A 21263-nucleotide genomic window follows, 5' to 3' on the forward strand; every position below is an offset into this window, starting at 1 on the left:
GGACCTGAAAAAGGATTTCAGACCAAGTTCTGAGCTTCTAAAATTTACAATGTAAGCATTTGCACCATGTGGTCCATTTCCAAAGGCATTTGGTTGACTCAGACTATTCCTCTTATATCACGAATGACTAAAATGTGTAATATAGTTCTGCCATGACAGCATTTGCTACATGGTATGTAGAATACATTGTAAGCCAATAGAATCATGTCAGGCTGCGTATATAGAGGGGCTCATAGTGGACACATTACATAATTCTTTTTTTCTCTCTGCTGCTATCTATACTACATTGTACATGTATGTATCTAAATGCTGTTTTTGATTGACCGGAGCATTGCAGACTAACGTGGATCAGGTCCGCTGGCAGTGAAGCTTACAATAGGTGATGTTCTACTGCTATGGTACTGCTATAGTCAGCTTGTACTACTCTCCTGCATAAATGCTCACATTTTTCTGAAAACAGTGCAATAGTTTATGTTCTACATTGTAGTTTCGGTATAGACTGAAATATAAGAATGGAATATTTTAAGTCCAACATCACAAGTCTTGTCTGGACAATTAGTGGGTATGTACATGACAACTGTACATAATGTACATCATCACCAACAGGTACTTAATGTACTACGTAGCTTCACTGAGAAACTATATTCATACATTGTAGCTTGTATTGCAAGCCTGTCAATAGCTGCTGATCAATGAGATCCTACATCAAGATTGCTTGATTAAAAAAAAAACAAACAGACAAACAACAGCAGCCACCACTACCTGTCTCTGGCAAATTAATTTCCATGGTGGTTTCCCTATTAAGGCCCCCTGTACTTGAAATTCAAGCATCAGAACTCATTTGAAAGCCTTCCCCCATCAAACTCTCAGTATCACTACAAAGCACCTTGGGCATTCAGCTATAAATAGCCATGATTCTTTTAATAATATATTAAAGCACTGTTACATAATCCCTTATGACTAGACTTGACCTGGTTGTAGGTTGGAATATCCATTCAGGGATAACAATGGCTTGGTTCGACCAGGGAGGTGCTCCCTGGTTCGACAGAATGGCCACATTGACACAACAGAGACTAGAGGGATTACATGTACAGTAGGTAATCTTTATTCATTGGTAGTTATAGCTTCAAGACACTTTTGTTCCAGTTGGTTTATTAAGGGCAGTATGGATTAACATTGAAAGGACAATCCTGAGAGGAGGTGGATGAGCAGTTTAATCCTTCAGTACCAATGCCACTGGCACCCTGCCACTGGCTTTGTCAGTTAATGACAAAGTTTGGGGGAAACATTTTTTTTTTTTTTTTTTGCAGGTCTATGTAAGCTCTCGTACATCAATGTCATTGACAAGACTGTGAGTTTGTTAGGGCTAATTACCTCTATCTGCACTGTAAGACATTATCTCAAAGTCAAATGCCAGTAACACTTTACACAACTTCAAAATTGCTAAAAGTATTAGTGATATCTGGAGTTAAAATCCATCACATTCATCTGTCGATGTCTGTGTGGTTACAAGCACTGAGCAAGACACCATATGAACACAAATTCAATCATGTACTGTATGACTCAAAATTGCACATGAACAGAAGAAGGTGATCTGGACTTGCAAAAACTGAAGCATGTCAATATGAATTTATAGCAAATCTCAAAGACTTCAAAGCGGCAAGTGTTGTAGAGATATCCAGACAGAAGTCACACTGTCAAACACCACTGAACTGAGGAAAAACTTGTGATGGAGTTACATTGTACATTGTATCATTCCCATTTTCTCTCTTTCCCTCTCTCTCTTTCTCTCTAATACAACAAAATGCATCTCTCTTTTTCGTTCTATCGCAATGGGTATAAAAGATAAGAGGAAACATAACAAGATTGGTGCTGAAAGCCAGAGGTATAGAGTGGATGGAAAACCCAAAAACAATTATGCTTCTAGACCTAGATGATTATTACTTCTGCGAGGGCATGGTTTCCAAGTTCATGGCTCTGGATTACATCAGATGTGGGAAGTACAATTGTATGCTCTTGTACAGGAACCACACCAAAATCTTACACTTTTTAACAACCTTACCTGTGGACCACCTCTGTAGGGCTCCATTGTGGCAATTCTCTGAATACTGTGCGACTGAAACTCCCTTGGGAATAGATCACAAAAATGGTTGTATCACCGTACAAGTGACCTTCTTGCATGCAATCAAGGTGCAATCCCAAACAAGATCAGCCTCATCAAACTGTGATCTAGAGGTGAGATTTTTACTCCCTGTTTTGCACGCTCAGCTGGGCCTTGGAAGATGGCGAAGGGAACTTTGTCACACTCCAGATATAAAAATACCAGTTCTAGAAATCAGATGTGAACTCAATACTTGAGTCAGACCATTGAGGATATCCAAAACTTATCAGTACTGTTGATGTAGTAGTTGTTTTTATCAAGTCCAGTTGATGCTTGATTCTACAGATTCCATTCAGGTGGTTCTGTCGCATACGTATGTAGACATGCATATTCCAATGGGGAGAATCAATTCCAGATGCACTGCTCAATTTTGCAATGCCTGCTCACATTCCCCGGCAAAATTTGAGTTCCTTAAAGTAAAGCAGGCTCTCACAGCATCCCTATTCTGACTTCAGCAATCCACTGGGGAACATCAATTAGTACTGGGACATTCCAGGCGATGTCAATAGATGTTATTCTCGTCTCAATGAAGCATTGACTGCGATCTCCAACATAGCAAATCAGCCAAACACTGGCAGAAAAACTGTTGCTCTTGTTCCAATTCAAACGTACCATGTATAACAAGAATGGACCACACCACCGCCAACAACACCAACAAAGGCCTGATTTTATTACATTCCATAGTCTGACCAATCAATAACAGCCCAACAAGAGAGGGGTCTCCCATTCATAAAAGGTCTATTATGGGACAGCGAATTGACGTGGGCACTGGAAATGGTCAATACAAAAGTGCAGCCTTTCAGTTAACCCCTCTCCCCTCCCCCCCCCCCCTTTCCCCCATGGGCAAGGTTGGCTGACAATTAGAAGGTGTAATCGCTGTGGGATGAGCAAAGGGGAGGTGATTGACTGAATGGGGTTGTTTGCATCATTAGAAAGCTCGTCTTTTAAAGTCTAGGGCTTTTGGATGAGGCTGTCATCCGAATGTTTGACACTTCCATACAAAGATTTTGAGAGAGAGAGTGAGAATGAGAATTTGTCATGATTCTTTTGTTCATCTGTAAGGTTGCAGTCTTAATATTCTGCTAGTTAAATACAAGTCAGAATGATTCAAACAAATATTATTGTCTTCTTAACCCCTTCTATACTGAATTCTGAAATGCCCATAGACTTTAATACGCAGGCCACCATGTTTCCGTACGGAACAGGTTAATGTAGTACAAATAGGTTACTTAAAGGTAGGGGATACCTTTTACAGAACTCCTAAAATGCAGCAAAACATTAAATATGAACCTCAGTGGACTTGTTTAGGCCACTGCTTAGAAATTTGGAAGTCAACAGTTATCTACAATTTGAATAATGCACAAAACTCAACTACTCAGTAGTTCTGTGTGTCAGCCACACTTAAGCCTTTTTGTTGCAGTCTTCTGTATTTTTTTTTCTATAAACACAAATCTAAAAGTATAAGAGCTGATGTAATAACATATAGAGTGTGTGGCAAGAATGTATTACAGAAATATTTGTAAGTTTTGATGAACTTTATTCACAAAATATACATGATGGACACACATGCAGTGCATGGGTCTGCAAAGGTAGCCTAGTAATGTACTGGAATTTACGGTGAGCCCCGAAAAAAATTCAATTCAAAATCTAACGGTCAATAAAAATGTACTAAATGTTACCTTCCACTTTCAATACTTTATGGGAGTTTCTAAAATGATACTCTCTTCAACATACCACTGTGTTTATACAACTCTTCATTTAAGGCATGCAAATGGGATTCCCTACCTTTAAAGTATGCAAATTTCTTTCAAAATTCAGAGCTGTTCTGCAAACAAGTTTCTTGGATCCATTTTTGGGGGAATCTTATGACCTTCCTTATGATAGGATTCTCAAACACACTTCACCAGCAGTGGCTTGCAACTCAAGCAACAATTCATACTGAAATACAGTATGATGTCAGCTCAAGTGCCTTATTTCTGACCAAATCATGTTTACATAGCTGTATTGTATACTGTACAATGTACCCTGCCAGTGGCAGCATGCAACGCAGAGTATTAAACTTGATAAACTGATGAAGGAAATCCTAATCAAATAATTGGTTGAGAGCGTACACATGACCAGGTATTTATTTTGCCTAATGCAACACATATTTGGATATGACCAATCATTAGTAAAGTATAATGACCAGTCATTTAACACTTTCACATCGCAATGGGGGCCATGCACAATTTCATCATTTCATTCACTTGCAATGAGGGTGATTTATTGACAAGGACTTGCTTCAGCATTTTATAAAGCAAATATTCTTTGGGCATTGAATAGTGTGATAGGAATCTTTGAAGGCTTCCATGGTGGTAGAACGTTGGGTGGTAGAAGGTTTCACAGTGCACCACGTATTCTTTCTAGGGTAAGTGTGTGGCCCTGAAAAAAGGGCCTATCCAATCCCAATAAGGGATTGGGTAGGCCCTTTTCAGGGCCACACACTTACTCTAGAAAAAAATATGTGGCGCACCGTGAAACCTTCTACCACCCAGTGAGATAGGCTTGGCCAATTGCAAAACAGTCCAAACACCCTCTGCTATTGCCTCAGGGGTGTGAGACTGTTCCAAAGGTATTTTTGCCGGCAATCCTTATTTAATGCCCTCACTGATGTTTGCCATTTGTATGTTTAAATATCTGTTAAGAGGTGGGATTTATTTATTTAAACCAATTGATATATTGCAGAGTTTGAAAATACAGACAATCAATGAGTTCTTTTCATTGTCTCCATGGAAATATGTTTGCTGGTATAAACCTTGACATATCGTCAGAAAAAAAAAAATTGCCTCTGTGTCCTTGCTTCCTTTGTATCCATTGCCATGATTTAAACCAAAAAACTATGGCTACAATGTAGAACACTTGGATGTAACACTGTACAAGGGTAGCATTTCATTTGGAGCAACTTACAGGATGTCTTCTTTTTCCTGTTTTGTTTTTGTTTTCTCTTGTGTATATCTCTCTCTCAAACCATGCAAGACATGTTGCACTCAGCTGTTTCCACACACATGTGAGGTAGTCCCTTTTCTGCAGAGGATACATTAACAGGGGGGGGGGGGGGGTGTCATTGACCTTTTACAAATGAGACATGATCAGGGGTCACTGACCTTTTGGTCTACTTTTTCCTTCTCTTCCTCACTGGTCTTCAGTCTGTACTTCATGGTAGACAGTTCCTGGTCCAGCTTACGCTTGGCCTCCCTCAGCTGGGCTGATTCCTGGTCTCCAGAACTAGTACTCTTTAGCTTCTCATCTGAAAAAAAAAAAGAAAGAAAAGATGACACAGGAAAATTCAAATTTCATTTGAACGACATTGTATGCAATAGATTTATGATTTAGGAATATGCAAGCACCAGATCACTGGTTCTAACGTTAGGGCAATTATCCCCTAGACAAATTAACTTCAACCCTTAACCTATCCCCAACCCTAATCTTTACTCCGACCGTATCACTATAAACCAAAACTTAACGGGGGGGTAATTGCCCTGATACGCAAATCACTGTATATTCCATATAAATCATGAACATAACTGTTGCAAATTGGGTAAATTGGGCACCTGTGCAAGTGGTTGAATTCAAGATCAAGAACCACATTGTTGGAATACTGTATGAGCTGTTATTTTCACGAGGGTTTAATTCTTGCAAATTTTGCAAATCACTGTTGGATTGCGAATTTAACAACAGGCGAAAATATCTTGAACTGACAAGCATTGGTGCACTTACATGTATCATAGCGTTGGTGTCAAAATCGCGAAAACAACATCTCGCGAAAATGTCCGTGACCTCCTTATTCACAAAAATATCTCTACGTGAAAATACAAGCTTATACAGTAAGAAAGACATACTGCCCCTCTGCAAGAAAAAAAGTTAGCAATGCCCACCTTTGAAGTGATGCTCAAAGCATACGTTTAATAGGAAGCAACCATTTCAGGAATATTGGTTGACTAAATTCTCAAAAGTAAAAACACTGCTAGATATACTACAGCTGTACCTATACATATGTGACCAATAGGACTACCTAGTGTATTATAGGACTGAACATTGTTTGTACAACTCTGGCCATGAATTGATGCTCTAGTTGGTCACAAATCATTTGCAGCAGTCCATATAATTCTTTATATTTGTTGTATGACACCGATTTTGTGGCCAGTGACTATGGATGGCTTCTACTTGTCATCCCCGAAGAACCATAAGGTGTCACTGGCTTTTGCCCACTTTCCAGAGCATGTTCAGGACTGACCACGCTGCTCTGTGTAAGAAGTAGGTATTAAATTCAATAATGAAATAATCATAGTGTACACTTCTATAGTGCAAGAATCCATCAAAGAGATGCTCATGGCGCTTTTGGACTTTAAGGAAAAGAAAAGAGAGAGAAAAAAGGGAAAAGTATGTGAAACCGTTTTTTTTTTTTTTTAAATGACATATTAAACAGATATACGAGTTTTTAAAGAGAAGTTTTAAATGATTCCAATGATGACTGGTAGACAGTGGCAGGGATATCATTCCATTTGGTTCAACATGGGAAAAAGAACAAATTCAACATGAACGCTTAACTTTAAGTTTACATATGAAATATAAAAGAACTACATGGTCGAAGCTTGCGGAGAGGGTACTAACAAAACAAAGAATTCTGAAGATACTCTAGTAGCAGAAGTAGAAGCGACAACTTTCGCATTTGTCTTTGTGTGTCACTCTCATACAAATCAAATGATCCTCTATGTGGAGATCTACAAAGATGAGTGTATTGTGGCATTATATGCAAAGGTCGCACTGGGCCTTGAACGGGGATCTACAGCCAGTAAAAAGAAATAAAATAAATTTAGACACCTGGCCAGTCTCCCTACCCTCACATTGTATACGCAGGTAGTGTCATATTAACATTGCCGATGTGAATGACAACGTATTCATTGGAATGACCTACAAGCTTGACTCAAGTACGTGTAGAGGCTTTCCCAGCTTTCTGCGATAGGATTTAGTTTTATTTATTCATTCACTTATTTAGTCTTCTTTTCCCAGGGTAGCCTCATCAGTGGTATTTACACTGTTGTTCTGGTACTGAGGTAATAACGCACGCTTAGAAATGCATATCCATACAATGCTTACCTGGTATTATTCTTTTCTTTCCAAAATTTTGTAACTTTGCTTTCTTTTTTTTTATATCATCATTGCTGGATCATGACATTCCATAAATTGTCAGCTGTGAAGATTTTATTTCTTATTTTGCCAATTCACTTAGAATAAAAATATGGGGAGAATTTGAAAGCAAGCCAGTGGGAGTCATGTGTGGGGAATGACATTAACATCTCAATATTTCAAGCGTGTGATTGTGACAGCTAACACCGTTTGGTGAAATTGGGACAATAGTATACTCCAAAACTTTTCTTTTATTGTCAGATTTCAGGGAATCTCCCTTCCATTTGTGTGATTTAACACCATGCATTCAAGCCAACTTGAATGTTGGCAAAAGTTTTTATCAAATATGAATTGTCAGAACAGATGTCCTTCTGTCTGTTACAACAATGAAGCAGTGACGAATGGTCACTTTTCCTTATGATGCAGTGATGACTGGGGGCCCATGAAAAAAATGAAAATTTGGCCACAGAATGACACTGATAATTACAGAGCCAAACTACATACGGGCCCCATTTCACCAAAAAGAATTTAGGATAGCAGTTCTTGCAGCAACAGCTGATCAGGAAGCAGAATTTTTGTTGTTACAAGGACATTTGAAATTGCAATTAGAGTTGCTATCACAGTTTGTTAGTTGTTCATTTTTCCATCTGAGAAGATGGCTGGATAGCCCATATTCAGCTACATATGTATGCTAAGCTGTCTTCCATGGGGTCCAGTTGGATGTGAGGCTTGACCACTTCACCGGGTTAAACACCCTGCTCTTTGCGATGAATGAATGACGCGGTATCTTTTACGTGCATGAGTTGTGACTCTCTCATACACGGGACCTCCATTTTATGTCCTATCCGAGAGACAGAGTGTTTTGCCTCTTACTCGAGGGGACGGTATGCTTACACACAACATTGCTTAGTCCAGACTCGGGTTTGAGCCCAGGTCCTTAATAGGATTGTGAGGCAGACATGCTACTGACTGAGCCAACTCACCACCCAATAACTTTTACAAAATGGGGCCTAGAAAGCTGGTCCTACTGAGGAAGCTGCAATTGAGGTGGGTCACTGACCTGCCTTCTTCTGGACCCTTTCCACCTCCTTGAGGTGGGTCTCCTTCTCCTTCTCCAGCCTTCCCTTGAGCATCCTAGCCTCCAGCTCTAGCTCCTTGACCCGCTGGATCTGCTGACGGCTCTCCTGCTCCAACCGCTCCTTCTGGAGCTCCAATTTGGAGAGCAGAGATTTTTGTTCCTGCAGCGATGACAAAGATCATAATGATGACAGACAATGATGGCAATATCATTAAATAAAGAGCTGTGTATAAACAGTGTAAGTACAAATGTAGGTACATAATATTCATAGTGAAATACTTAGTACAATGGTATGTTGTGCAGCAATTCGTAAATGTGGCTGCACATACACTACGAAATGCATCACAAAAATATGTTGCGAAACAGTGGTATTTCGTGTAGTAATTCAAACTTGACACAAAATATAAATTTGTTTTGCTAACGAGAATAATGCCAACAAATTACGATTGGTATTTCACCATGTCCTCAACAGGTTAATACCATGGTAACTTTGTACGTATGTAAAATAACGCTGATCTTTGCTGCACTTGAATTACTGATCAATACATCTGCTGGCTATCTCTTGCTTTGTTCACTGATACATGTAGGTGTCCAGAAACCATCTTGCAATGACCAGTAATTACATAATCTTTCAAATTCTTTTTGTTCCAACAGCCTAGTTAGTATACGGACCAATGTTACATCTGGGTCAAATATCAATAACCTTTAAGGAATGACATAAGTGGTGGTCAGGCCTGTGGCCCAGGGCCACTAAGATTTTATGTTGGGCCACCAAATTTCCAAAAAGGCTATCTTTTGGTGGCTTGATTGCACATTTACATGTAAGATTGCATTTGGATTGTTATGCTGCTGTGTATTTTGGGCCACCAAAATTTTTAGATAATTTACAAATTTTAGTGGCCCGAATGGGCCTCCAGAGCAAAAAGTTAGTGTTGAACCCTGCCTTACATAATGGTCAAGATTTTGTGGGGTTTTTTTGTCTTTCCATTTGTTTGGTTTGTTTAGTCATTTGTTGGAACTGTTGCATTCGCTTGTTTCTTTGTTTGGTGGAAGAATAAGTGTAATGAATGCTAATGAGGTGGCTTGGCAAGTTTAATACAGAGCAAAGAAAATGGGATCGAAAAGGATAGAATTGTAAACAGATGGCTATGCGGGCATTTAACAAACCCTATTCAAGGTGGAGAAACCATTCCAAGGCTTGCATCCTCTAACCCTATCATCTGTGGGAAGATTCAATCAATGGTTGGTGAGATTGTTAGTTCAAAGCCACACCTGTTCGCTTTTGGTTTTCACTGTTTCATCGGTCAGAGATTTCCTCCGTGCTGCCGCGACGTCTCCCGACAGTCGCGTCCTCTCGACCAGGAAGTAGGCAATGGCTTCGCTTGCAGTCCCTTTGGCCAGGTCAGTAAAGCCCTCCTGTTTGGACAGACAGAGACAGAAAGGGGGGGGGGGGGAGAAGAGAGAGATAAATATCCAGTGTATATGTGGAATATTTTATCCACTGAAGAGTACATTTACCTGTACCAAAACTCCTAAAATTTCATGAATGACACTGTCAAAAACCAGAAGAACATTATGAATAAAAAACAAAATTGTTATTTCTATAACTCATGCAAACAAGATCATATTCAATTGTCTTAATTTTCAAACATTTTCATTTGGAATGATAATGTACAGTATGTCATGGAGAAACAAATTCCCTTTCCATGAAGAAATTGATTTTGAACATCTTTTATATAGTGAGACAGCTGAAATTCAAATTACACAGAAAGCAATACATGAGTAAAAAGCAAAGGTACAAAAGACTGTGCTGGTTGACAACCCCTTACAAAAATTTCAGCAACTGGGATAACAAGTAAAAGTCTGACGCAAAAAGCAAAGGACAATATAATTTCAATTATCTTAAATCATAATTCACAGCAGATTAAAGGTCAAAAGACAACATTCTATTGTGAAATAAGAGTAGAACTCCCCACTGAATGATATTTATAAATCAAATAAAGTATCCAAAAGGAGCAAAATCTAAACTTAAAACTGATCTTTTAAGCATGAACTTTCTGAATGATTAACTTTAAATACTCAAAAGTGTTGATTACTATCTACATTTATGTTGTATGACACAAGGAAACACATATCAATGTGTATCATGACCTTCCATTAATTATAGAAATGTGATAGCATTTTTAAATATCCCTTAGTGTACAATCATTCTGGAGGAAGATAATTCAGTGTCACAATATGCAGAATGGCAGAGACAAATCTTGGCAAGATACTGTGGTTTTAAATCATATTCTACACGGAAAATGTTTTCAAGCGCAGTATTTGTTGTACTTGTGCAGCTAAGAAAACACTACATTTCAATAAGATGTTTAAGCAAATTTACATTGTATTCACTGCATACAAATTTCGAAGTGTATCTGTGAATTTTGAGACCAAAAAACAATTCCGAAATCTGTCATGCCTTTCATATCATTGTATTGAAATCATGGTACATGCATAGTGTACAAAATATTTCAGTGCACTGTTGTCATCTCTATAGACATTGTCATAGTAAATGCTCCATAAACAGTCATTTCTACCATGTGCGGCATACACACACCTACGAACACGCTGCATTGTGTAATTAGTCTAATGGGTGATAAAATGATTAACACAGTGCCATGTACACACCAGTCCAAAAGACACACAAAAACTCAGGAGATCTCACTCAAGGTACACATTCTCTACTCACTGTCAAAATTGCTTCCCATAAAAACCTATAGAAAGATGACCATTACAACTGTAAGTATTTTAGAATTGAGAAAAGGAATGGACCAACAGAAGTCGCCCCAGCTACAAAAGCATCATGCCGAGACAGCTGCTCCATTGAGAGTACATTTGACAAATCTTCTTGACTCTTATAACAGAAGAGTACTAGGAAATCCCTATGCTTTGGTCGCACCAACACAGCCTACCGATTTCATCAAATTGATGCTTGAAGCAGTACATACATGTAAGTCAGTAAATAGATCAGAGGCAGATATAGGTCTCATCACTCCATCTAAACACACCTCACTTACCAGCAGGCCCTACGGCCAGACAGTCAATATCGAACTGACACAATGTTATCGTTCCTCCTCCACATTAAACGTGAATGAGCGAGCAGGGCAATCCAAATGCTGCCTTTGCAGCACATCTCACGGCAATCAAATACAATGAATTAATAACACCGAGATGAGCAAACGGAAAGCGAAGCTCTCGCGTACTGCCTCACCACGGTGACATACCCCGCACGCCAGCTTGCCCCCAAGGCGCGACACAGTCCCTCACAATGCTGCCTTGACTCGATGACATTCAACATGAATGACCGAGCAATTCTCGGGAGCCGTCGTTGCCAGTCTTCCTGTTTGCGCCAGCAGCCAGACCTTGTGGTCGCAGCTCACCGTCTTTATTGATGGATGCCTGCAACATTTCCTCACAGTTGATGCAAAATTGGCCCTCAAATCTGTAGCCGTGGTAACAGTCAATGCCCACCCACTTACTCAATTTGTAGTTTCCGCTAGATGGATATTTTATGTCCAGTGCTCTTAATTAAGTGCTATCAAGGCTTTTGTCATGAAATAAGCTCTACTGTTCAAAGGTAAAAAAGGAATAAAGTCAAAAAGCTAATATCATCATAATACTATCAGGGCTAGTATTCCCACACAGGTCTGCCCTACAGTCAACAGCAATACAACCTGATCTTAACATCTGACATATTTGTTGAAAAATCACTGATCACCAAATAATATATCGAGAAAAATATGTATATGTTTCACATATTGAGATTGATAAGTTCCTTGAAACATGAAAATGGTAAACTTAAAATACAACTGTACCAAACAAGCAGTGTGATATTTCTAAAAAAAAAAAATAAAATTTGATTACTTCACTCAACAATGCCATTTGAGATGTCATTAAAAGTAATTGTAAATTCATCCCAGAGAGTGAGAGAGACAGACAGGCAGACAAACAGATTATAAAGACAGATAATGATTGAAGGGGAAAGAGGGAGAGAAAGGGAGAGAAATGGAGAGAGAGTGAAAGAGAGAGAGAGAGAGAGAGAGGAGTGCTCAGATGAACAGTCCTAAGGAAAGAAAAGAGGGAAGGATTATGAATAGATAGGGGAGACAGGGTGAGAGAGGAGGGAGAGATATAGACAGACAGACAGACAGACTGAGGTAGATTAAAACCGACAGAGATAGATAGAGAGGAAAAAAGATGTAAACATACAGACAGACAGACAGACTGACAGATTAAGGAAAGCAGAAGGAATGGAAGGAAAGTTGGAGCACCGAAGGAAGTTTCAAGCCACTGTCATTATATCACTGGGAGTGGTGGTTTAAAAATACATTGTATGTTAGGATTATCACATTTGATGCATATTAGTTTATCACAAAACACCATACTGCATGAAAGTTTTGCAATATACAGCCACAAATAGAAAGGAAATATCACTTATTTTATCAGTTGTTAAACAGTTATTATTGAGTAACATTTTCTTGTTGGTTATTTTTGCTCCATAACTCACATTTTAGAACTATTTTGAAACATTATAAAAGCAGGTTTTTTTTTTATTTTTCATCTGCATATGATAACCTCGGGCTTTAAAGGGACTGTACAGTACTGGTTGAAGTGGGGATTCATGTTTTGAACATTCCTAAGTGAGATAATGAAAAGCCTCTTGTGAAATATGAAAGAGCATGTAATTTTAAGACGGATTCAACGTTTATTTGATGAAAATTGGTTTTCAAATGGCTGAGATATCCAAAAAAGTGCTAATAATAAAAGGCGACATGCCACAACTTTATTAGGATCTCTTTGTTTCACCTTGTTTTTGGATATCTCAGCCATTTCAAAACCGATTTTCATCGAATAAACTTTTGATACCCCTTAGAACTGCATGCTCTTTGACATCTCATAGAGTGGTTTCTGAATATCTCGCAAAACGTTAAAAGCTAAATCCTCACCTCGACCAGAACTGTACACACCCTCTAAGCAGGGAAGTGGGTAGAGATCTCCTCCCACCACTCTGGTTTAACGGAGAGACAAAGACAGAGAGAGACAGAAGTGCATCTAGACAGATAGACCGACTGACTGACAGACAGGGATTGTACACATTCAAAGGTACAATGTATGCACAGACAGACTGACAGCAAGACAAAAGGAGAGAGAAAGAGCAGGAGGGATGTTTGTACCAAAAAGAATTGACCAGAGAAACAGAAAGACAGGGAGACAGAACAAAGAGACAGACAGAGAGAGAGAGAGAGAGAGAGAGAGATGGGGGAGGGAGAGAAGGGGAGGGAGAGAAAGGGGGAAGGGTGGGGGGAGGGGACAGACTTGTACTAAAGACAGGAAGAGAAAGCCTGAAATAGCCACAGTGCAGGTGGGAAATGTTAGGGATGAGCATTGTCAAGGATGCATGTAAGCATGCCAGGACTTTGATAATAAAAGACAGTGCATGGGAGAAAAATGAGAAGTCAATGAAATGAATGTGCAACTGACCTTGAAAAGCATCTATAGATAGATATAATGTTTGAAAAAAAAAGAGGGAGAGAGAAAGAAATTGCAACACATGAAGCTTTAACAAGTACAATGCTAAACAAGTACATTGTAGACATCAATGGAGTGAGCACCTGGCTGCTTGAAAATTTAAATGATTCAGATAGGTAGATTTTAATTTTTAGAGTAATTTTTAGAGCACCTGTTTAACATGAAAATAGTAATGATAAAATATGTTTATTTTGTTAGAAGAGTTGGAAGATATTAATTTTTCATGAATGTGAGATTAGTAAGTCAATCTGGAATGAAACAGAAAAATTGATTAATGAACTAGGTTCTACAGCACAGATAGTGTTTAATCTAGAAAAAAAAAATATTTTTGGCTTTAAAGAGCAGAGATTAAACTGTGTTGTGATTTTGATTCAGCAACACCTTTTTGTACAAAAGTTAAATGACAAATTTCCCAGGTTAAGTTCATGAAGAAAAACAAATTATTGAGCATCATGCAGATGAGAGATTGTACATATTCTGTATCAGACACTAACAAGTTTAAATTAAAGTGGCAGTCACTCCAACATTTGTTTATAAGTGTAAATGATAATGAGAGAAATGTAAACAAAAAATGGGATTATGGCTGAAGATTATGAGTTGTAAAATGTTGACATTGAGACAATAAAATAGTCCACAGAGGGCTAAAATGCTTTAAAAAACAACAACTTGAAATGGGAGAGGAGTCCCTTTTTGATACTTAATCTATTACTGTCTGAAAATGGAGACTAAAACAGTCTGTCCATTTTCATTCAAGAAAATCATGCCATGCTGGCAAAGGTTCACTTCGGTTGGGAACAAAGTAAAAAAAAAAGGAAGCACAGATAGCAGAATTGAGGTCATGGTCAACGGCAAGGCTTGGAAATATAGCTAGTAATTGTGGTGTAGGTTCAAGACTTTTGCTGTTGTTTTTTCTATTTATATCACACAGTAAACATCTTCTGCATCATGGGCACAGAGTACAAAATTGTAAAAGATGATATCAAATTGCATTCTTCTTAACCCAATCTATAACCCCTTGTCGTCTGTTCACGCTGGCAGCAAAACTTCTTGATATTTGGATGGAGGAAGAACCGACTAGGAAGATGGAGGTCTTGAATAGAGAAAGAGGTAAAGCTTGAGACAGAAGATGTACATGTACACACACAGTCTGTGTGAGTTTTGCTAGGTTCACTCAGTCAGAGCATGGATACACTATTGTAGCACTGCTGCAATTGTACATGTGGCAAAGACAGGGAAGATTCAGAAAAAAAAAAGGATAAAAGCAAGAAATAGACAGACACGCCAACAGGCAGCAAGCCATAGTGAGAGAATAAGACTGAAAGCTGGGGAAAAGACAACAACAAGCACAAGAGGAGGAGGAGGAGAAGGGGGAAGGGGGGGGGGTAAAGCATGAGGATAGAGGGATGGGGATGAGAGGGTGTAGTATAGAGATAAAGGATATGACAAAAAAGGGAGAGAGAGAATGGGAGAACACAATGAAACAGACATTTGAGAATAATGGAGTGGAGAAAAAGTAACCTACAAAATAGAAATTTGAGGAAAAACCAAGAGAAAGACAGGGGGTGGTGGTGGGGGATGGATGGAGAGAAAATAATGATGGTATATGTTGTACTCAAGAACTAACACTGATACAATGTAGAGTGTCAACACCTGGCGCTCCCGTTGGGGTAGGTGGACGATGCGATGTGATGAGGGTACTACATGTACCACTACCATGATGTGCCGACTCTTGGTGGGGGATATTGACCTTTGACATTCAAATCTCCCGACAGGGACGATTCTGAACTTGCTCAGAACAAACTCAGCGGGAGACGGTATACACTTTGTGTATGGAAGAGCTTCCATACAACATATTCAAGAAAGTGACGTGGAACAGACAAAGCTGTAAAACTCCCATATGTATATCATATGCAAGTAATTCTTCCTCCAAAGGGGAAAGAGAAAGTTATATTTAGAGAAATCTTGTATTTTAACCTGACACTGACACTGACACAAAACAACAATTGTGACCCTGCACCTCAAAACAAACAAAAAGTCGCCAGACATGAATTTTCAGTTAAGACCATATTCTGAAAGAGCAGACTTTAAGCTTTAAAATGATGTATAACTCAAATCAAATGGACTCTCCTAACCTACAATGTATCTAAATATTGGAAAGAAAGCACAAACTCAGGAAAAGTGTGAACTGAGAAAAGAGGCTCTGAAGTACAGTGTCTATTCAAGCGCTTACCAAACCGTGCTGGCTGTGCGATGAATGGGACAAAAAACAGGAAGTAAACCACCAGAGTAACAACAATGAAGGGATTATCAGATTAACCTGAAATCAAGCATGCCTCATTAACACATTCTGTCCATAATTAATGCCAACTTTCAAAGCAGTAGCATTATCCTTTCAAAAGTTATTAGAGTTGAAAGTGAAGAGTGTGGACAAGGTTTTTCAGAAATGAAAAAGGGATTCTAAAGACATACCTAATCACATTGTTCTACCAAAAATCTTCGAGATAAACTGCTAAAAAAACACACTTTCCTGCCCGTTTTATGATACCAAATTTAGCATAATGTAAAAGAGGACCCACTCTTTCAGAAAATATGAAAAAGTCAAGTTCGGCTGGGTTGACCTATTTCACTTATTTTCAGTCCTCACGCAAAATCAGTGTGTGCGACTTTATGTTCGTTTTGAGGTGCACGGTCACAATTATCTCTTCCATGATTTCTTTTATCATGGCTCCTACTAAAACACTGATCAATTCAGTGCTTATTTACATCCATGCAGGGCAATTTGTCAATCAGTTGCAATGATTACTGTATCTTCATTTTAGTCAGATGAAGTGATGGTGATGATGACATCACCTAATGACTAGAAGAAAATCTTTGCATCGTTCATATACTTTGGCTATAAAGTTTGTGACTACACAAAAATTTGTCTGTTGAGAATGATGAGGGTGTTAAGTTGCCACTAAACCCACAGTGTTCAAGACAACTTAACTCCCTTCTCATTCTCACCAGACGAATTGCTAAAAAGTCTACACAACTTTTAACAGATTAATTTGATGCATAAGATAAGATACAAATTGTAACAGTGGGAAACTGCAAACTAAGTATCAGAAAGCACTTTTATGCAGAATTATCTCATCTGACAAAATTAACTTGAACAAATGGGTTCGAATGAAAATTCAAACGTGCAGTACTACCAAGTACACAAAGGAGGTGGGGCAGTCTTTAAAACTGAACAAGAGAAGCCGCGTTCACACAAAGGAGTTTTAAACCGGCTTTTGCATAATTACAATACAAATCTTGATTTCATTTGCCACTAATATTCACATTGTGGTAAAAGAAAAATGTTAACAAAATCACTTGGCTGCAAATAAGGTGCTTTATTAACAATTTCCAGACTGTGCATGTACAATTTTGTATTAATAGCAAAGTGTAAAGAGCTTGGACACCACAGTATGCAGATCTCATGTTACATTCTATGGGATTAAAAAGATTGTTAAAGGGACATTCCAGACGATTTTCATAATTTCACATCATGTAGTACATAAATCGACAACTCCATGTATAGATTTTTGGAATTTATTGTGGTTCTTGAGCAGAGAAACAATACTTTGAAAAACCTTTTAAAAACAAATTACACTGAACAAGGATGATGACATAGGAGGTTCACATATTTAAGAAATGTAGCAGTGTAATTCCATTACAATACCGCTTGCTTGCGAGTTCACCTGTGTATAATCTATGCATGCCTTCTTCTTTTGTTCTGCTTCCTTGAGCCCCAACTCATGCATTCTTATGGTGACTCTGCCATGTCATTATCCTTGTTCATTGCAATTTGTTCTAAATTTTGAAAATATTCTTATTCTTCATCCCAATTATCACAAATTCTGAAACTCTGTACTCAGTATAACTAATTTATAGTTGTTCAAATGTAAAAATCTGAAAATCATCCGGAGGTTTCCTTTAAGGTTTCTTCCTCGTGCCGTTCAGACATGCCCACAGAGAAACTTATTGCAAAAGTTTTCAACTAGAAATGTCGCTACGGCGACTGGTATGCCTCCACCATAATGCATGGTTCTCCTAATAGGTCTATAGTACAATGTCTTGACAATGTGTGATGACAGTTTCACATAATTGGCAAAATATGAAAATGACAGGTTGAATAGCACAACTGTGCTGAAAGTTCACTTTCCTTGAACTAGGTTCAATTGGATGAATGATTAAAATGTCAGAGTGCAGGTATTTGGGGAATTGAGGATTTTTATTTGACTTTTGACCCTTTTATAAGTTTATGCATTGAAAGGTACATGTATGGAGAAAAAGTGTAATTTCAGTATTAAATGGTAAAATATTATTATCTAAACCTGACCTTTGACCTCAAAGCTCCAAACAGAATCACTGTTACCACTTGTGGGTAGAACATGCATTATAAGTTTCTTTCGAGATATGGAGGAAAAAGTGCAATTTAGCCCTTTCACTTGACCTTTGACCTTTTGGCAAGAAACTTCCCACAGAATATGTTGGGTATTACATGCATTATATAAGTTTCAAGAAAAATCCTTCAGGCACTGCATAGGTTATATGGGGGAAGTAGTGACATTTTGAGGAGTTGACCTTGACCTTTGACCCCATGACATTTGATCCATGACCCCCAACTTCCCTAGATAATCACTGCCTGTCGGTACATGCATTAAGTTCCACGAAGATACCTTGAACCATTTGCGAGATATGGAGAAAAACATGAAATTTAAACATTTTGACTTGACCTTTGACCCTTGACCTTTGACCTCGAGACCCAAAACTCTCTCTGGAGAATTTTTATTTGGTAGTTCATAGACACACTAAGTTTCAAGAAAATACCTTTAACAGGCATTGCACGGATATGGGGGAAATAGTGAAATTTTGAGCATTTGACCTTGACCTTTCGACCTTTGACCTTGAGCATGTGCACCTAAAAGTTGATAGGCACAACTTCACCTACTCATACATCATCTATACATGCCAAATTTTATTAAGATACCTCAAACGGTTTATTAGTTATGCTGTCCACAAAATTGATTACGGACAGAAGGACGGACGGACAACCCGAAAACATAATGCCTCCGGCACCACTTCGTGGCGGAGGCATAAACAAAACAAAAATCAAGCTGGACTGATATTCGTATCGCAAGAGATGACGATTATTCTGTATCCACACACAATAATTAACAGTTTTTTGCGTCGTGTTGCAATAAAATCATTAACATTGGGTATGTGTGAACTGGACTTGAGCCTTTGCGAGAAAGGAGAGAGAGGCGTCTGTACTGATCACCCTTTTATTGCTCCCATTTTCAGCTGGACGGTTCCTCTTCATCTTTAGCAATTCAATACACAGCATCTGCTCCCAACAAAAGACATTTCAGGTGACAATAAAAGGGGAAAATACCAGAGAGCACCCCGAACTACATGTACAGTTGTATATAATTGAAGCTTTTGATCGTTAAATTTCTGTTTTAACACCTGCCATTGTGAAATTCTCTTGAATAGGAATAGCTGGTATATCGACCCGCTGATTGTCAATTAAAATATCGCTGAAAATGATGTTTTACGGAGGACAAGATTACGTCAAAGGCATCCTTTATAGAGAGCCTGCATGAACTATAATCACATCACACACACACCGACACTGTTTATCTTTCATCTCGCCCTGGGCAAATTGATGCCTGCTGATTATTCTTAAATGCAGAATGTCGCAAATCACTCATAGATCATCGTAAAAAAGGGGGGGGGGTAAGACTGTGTATGTGTACTATTAAAGCACTTGCTCTGTATTCAATGGAAAGCTAGAGAACACAATAATTGCATACTACCCATGTACACATTGTACTGCACTGTACATCAGACTAGGCAAAAAATCCCTTTTTAAACTAGAGAAACACTCTGAGAGAGCAGACCTCTGCCAAGCAGCTTATTTCCACTGGTCACTGATCTTGTTCTCCGAATGAGATCAGTGATTTCCACTCATCCATAACACATGCATGCTGACAATCACCTGATTTCCCAATATAGAAGCCTTTTGTAAGGTCATCAGCTGCATGGCGCATCACCGGAGCAAAGCACGCACTTTAATGTGTGCATGCAATCCTCACAAATACACAGCTTGAACTCCCAAGTTCATCGAGTATTGCTCCTACCTGCCAAAGTTGCTCCTATCAGCCAAAGTATCGAAAATCCTTAATACAGAAAATCCATAAAAATTCCCAGATCACTACCAAAATTTAATCAATCTGTTCCTTGTGTCATTCTCCACCTTTCCTGTAAGTTTCGTCCAAATCTGTTCTCAACTCTTTTGAGTCATTTTATACACAGACAGACAAACAAACTAACATTACAAACAATGCCAATGATGAAAACATAACCTCCTTCCTTGGAGGAGGTAAAAAAAAAAACAAAAAAACTTTCTATTCTACAGCTAGCTTCAAAATAGACATTTATGATCATGAAAATGTCAGGTCACGTCAGCTCTGCCAGACACTTTCCATTCCGCTTCCACATAGCTACATGGTGTATCACATCTCATACCGTGTAAGCATTGCCATAGATCTACATTCACAAGTTTGATGGGTCCAATGTTATCTCTTTACCCATCAGAATTCAATTTACCTAGATTCAATTTAAAATGTAACCATGCAGAGGTGCTTTCATTGCAATATTGAGATATAAGTCAAGTGCTCTTTTATCACATGTGCTAGAAAAGAGAATAATGTGGATTTTTCCCTTTTTAATATCGTTTTTCTAATGTGACATCAAAAAGTGTTGTAGCCAAGTCTTCTTGGTGACAGCACTTTAAAACTTTAAAAATTCATTTTTTTTTATAACTTTTTTAATAATGAAGTGTCCAATTTTCCTCAACCTTTCAGTGATGTGTCTGACTAATATCACTACATTTCCTCTGTCACATATTTTGGGTTTCATTCTCATTTGATTTTACAAATCTCTTTTTCAGAAATCACATCAAAATGCTTTTACACGTACATCTGCAGGTGTGACCAAGGAGTTTCTAGAGAATGGAGTCACAACCGTCTTATTTCCTTTACTAGATGTTCGAAGCCGCCGCTCAAAAATATTTGAAGCATGTGCCAAACAGGATCTGCCGCGCAGATAGGAAGACAATTGACTCGTGTCTTATTGCATAATCACTAGCCACTTTCAAAGGAAGATATTTCTTTGTGATGGTAATTACTTTTCGCTATCCCTCCTTATAAAAGGTAGTTGGTACAGACATGAGGATGCGCGAATAGAAATTGAGCAAAA

At 38.5% G+C, this 21263-nt stretch overlaps 1 protein-coding gene across 1 annotated transcript in view; it reads right to left on the minus strand.

Annotated features, from left to right (window-relative positions):
- The window catches only part of LOC140238723 (uncharacterized), an 85035-nt gene that overhangs the window by 39826 nt on the left and 23946 nt on the right, over positions 1–21263 (minus strand). The window contains exons 4-6 of the mRNA XM_072318620.1: positions 9678–9821; positions 8388–8565; positions 5305–5447 (exon numbers count right to left, since the gene is read on the minus strand). Coding sequence (XP_072174721.1) covers positions 5305–5447; positions 8388–8565; positions 9678–9821 — 465 coding nt within the window. The remainder of the gene's footprint in view (positions 1–5304; positions 5448–8387; positions 8566–9677; positions 9822–21263) is intronic.

The sequence above is a fragment of the Diadema setosum genome, chromosome 15 (genome assembly GCF_964275005.1).
Source record: "Diadema setosum chromosome 15, eeDiaSeto1, whole genome shotgun sequence".
Taxonomy (NCBI): Eukaryota; Metazoa; Echinodermata; class Echinoidea; order Diadematoida; family Diadematidae; genus Diadema; species Diadema setosum.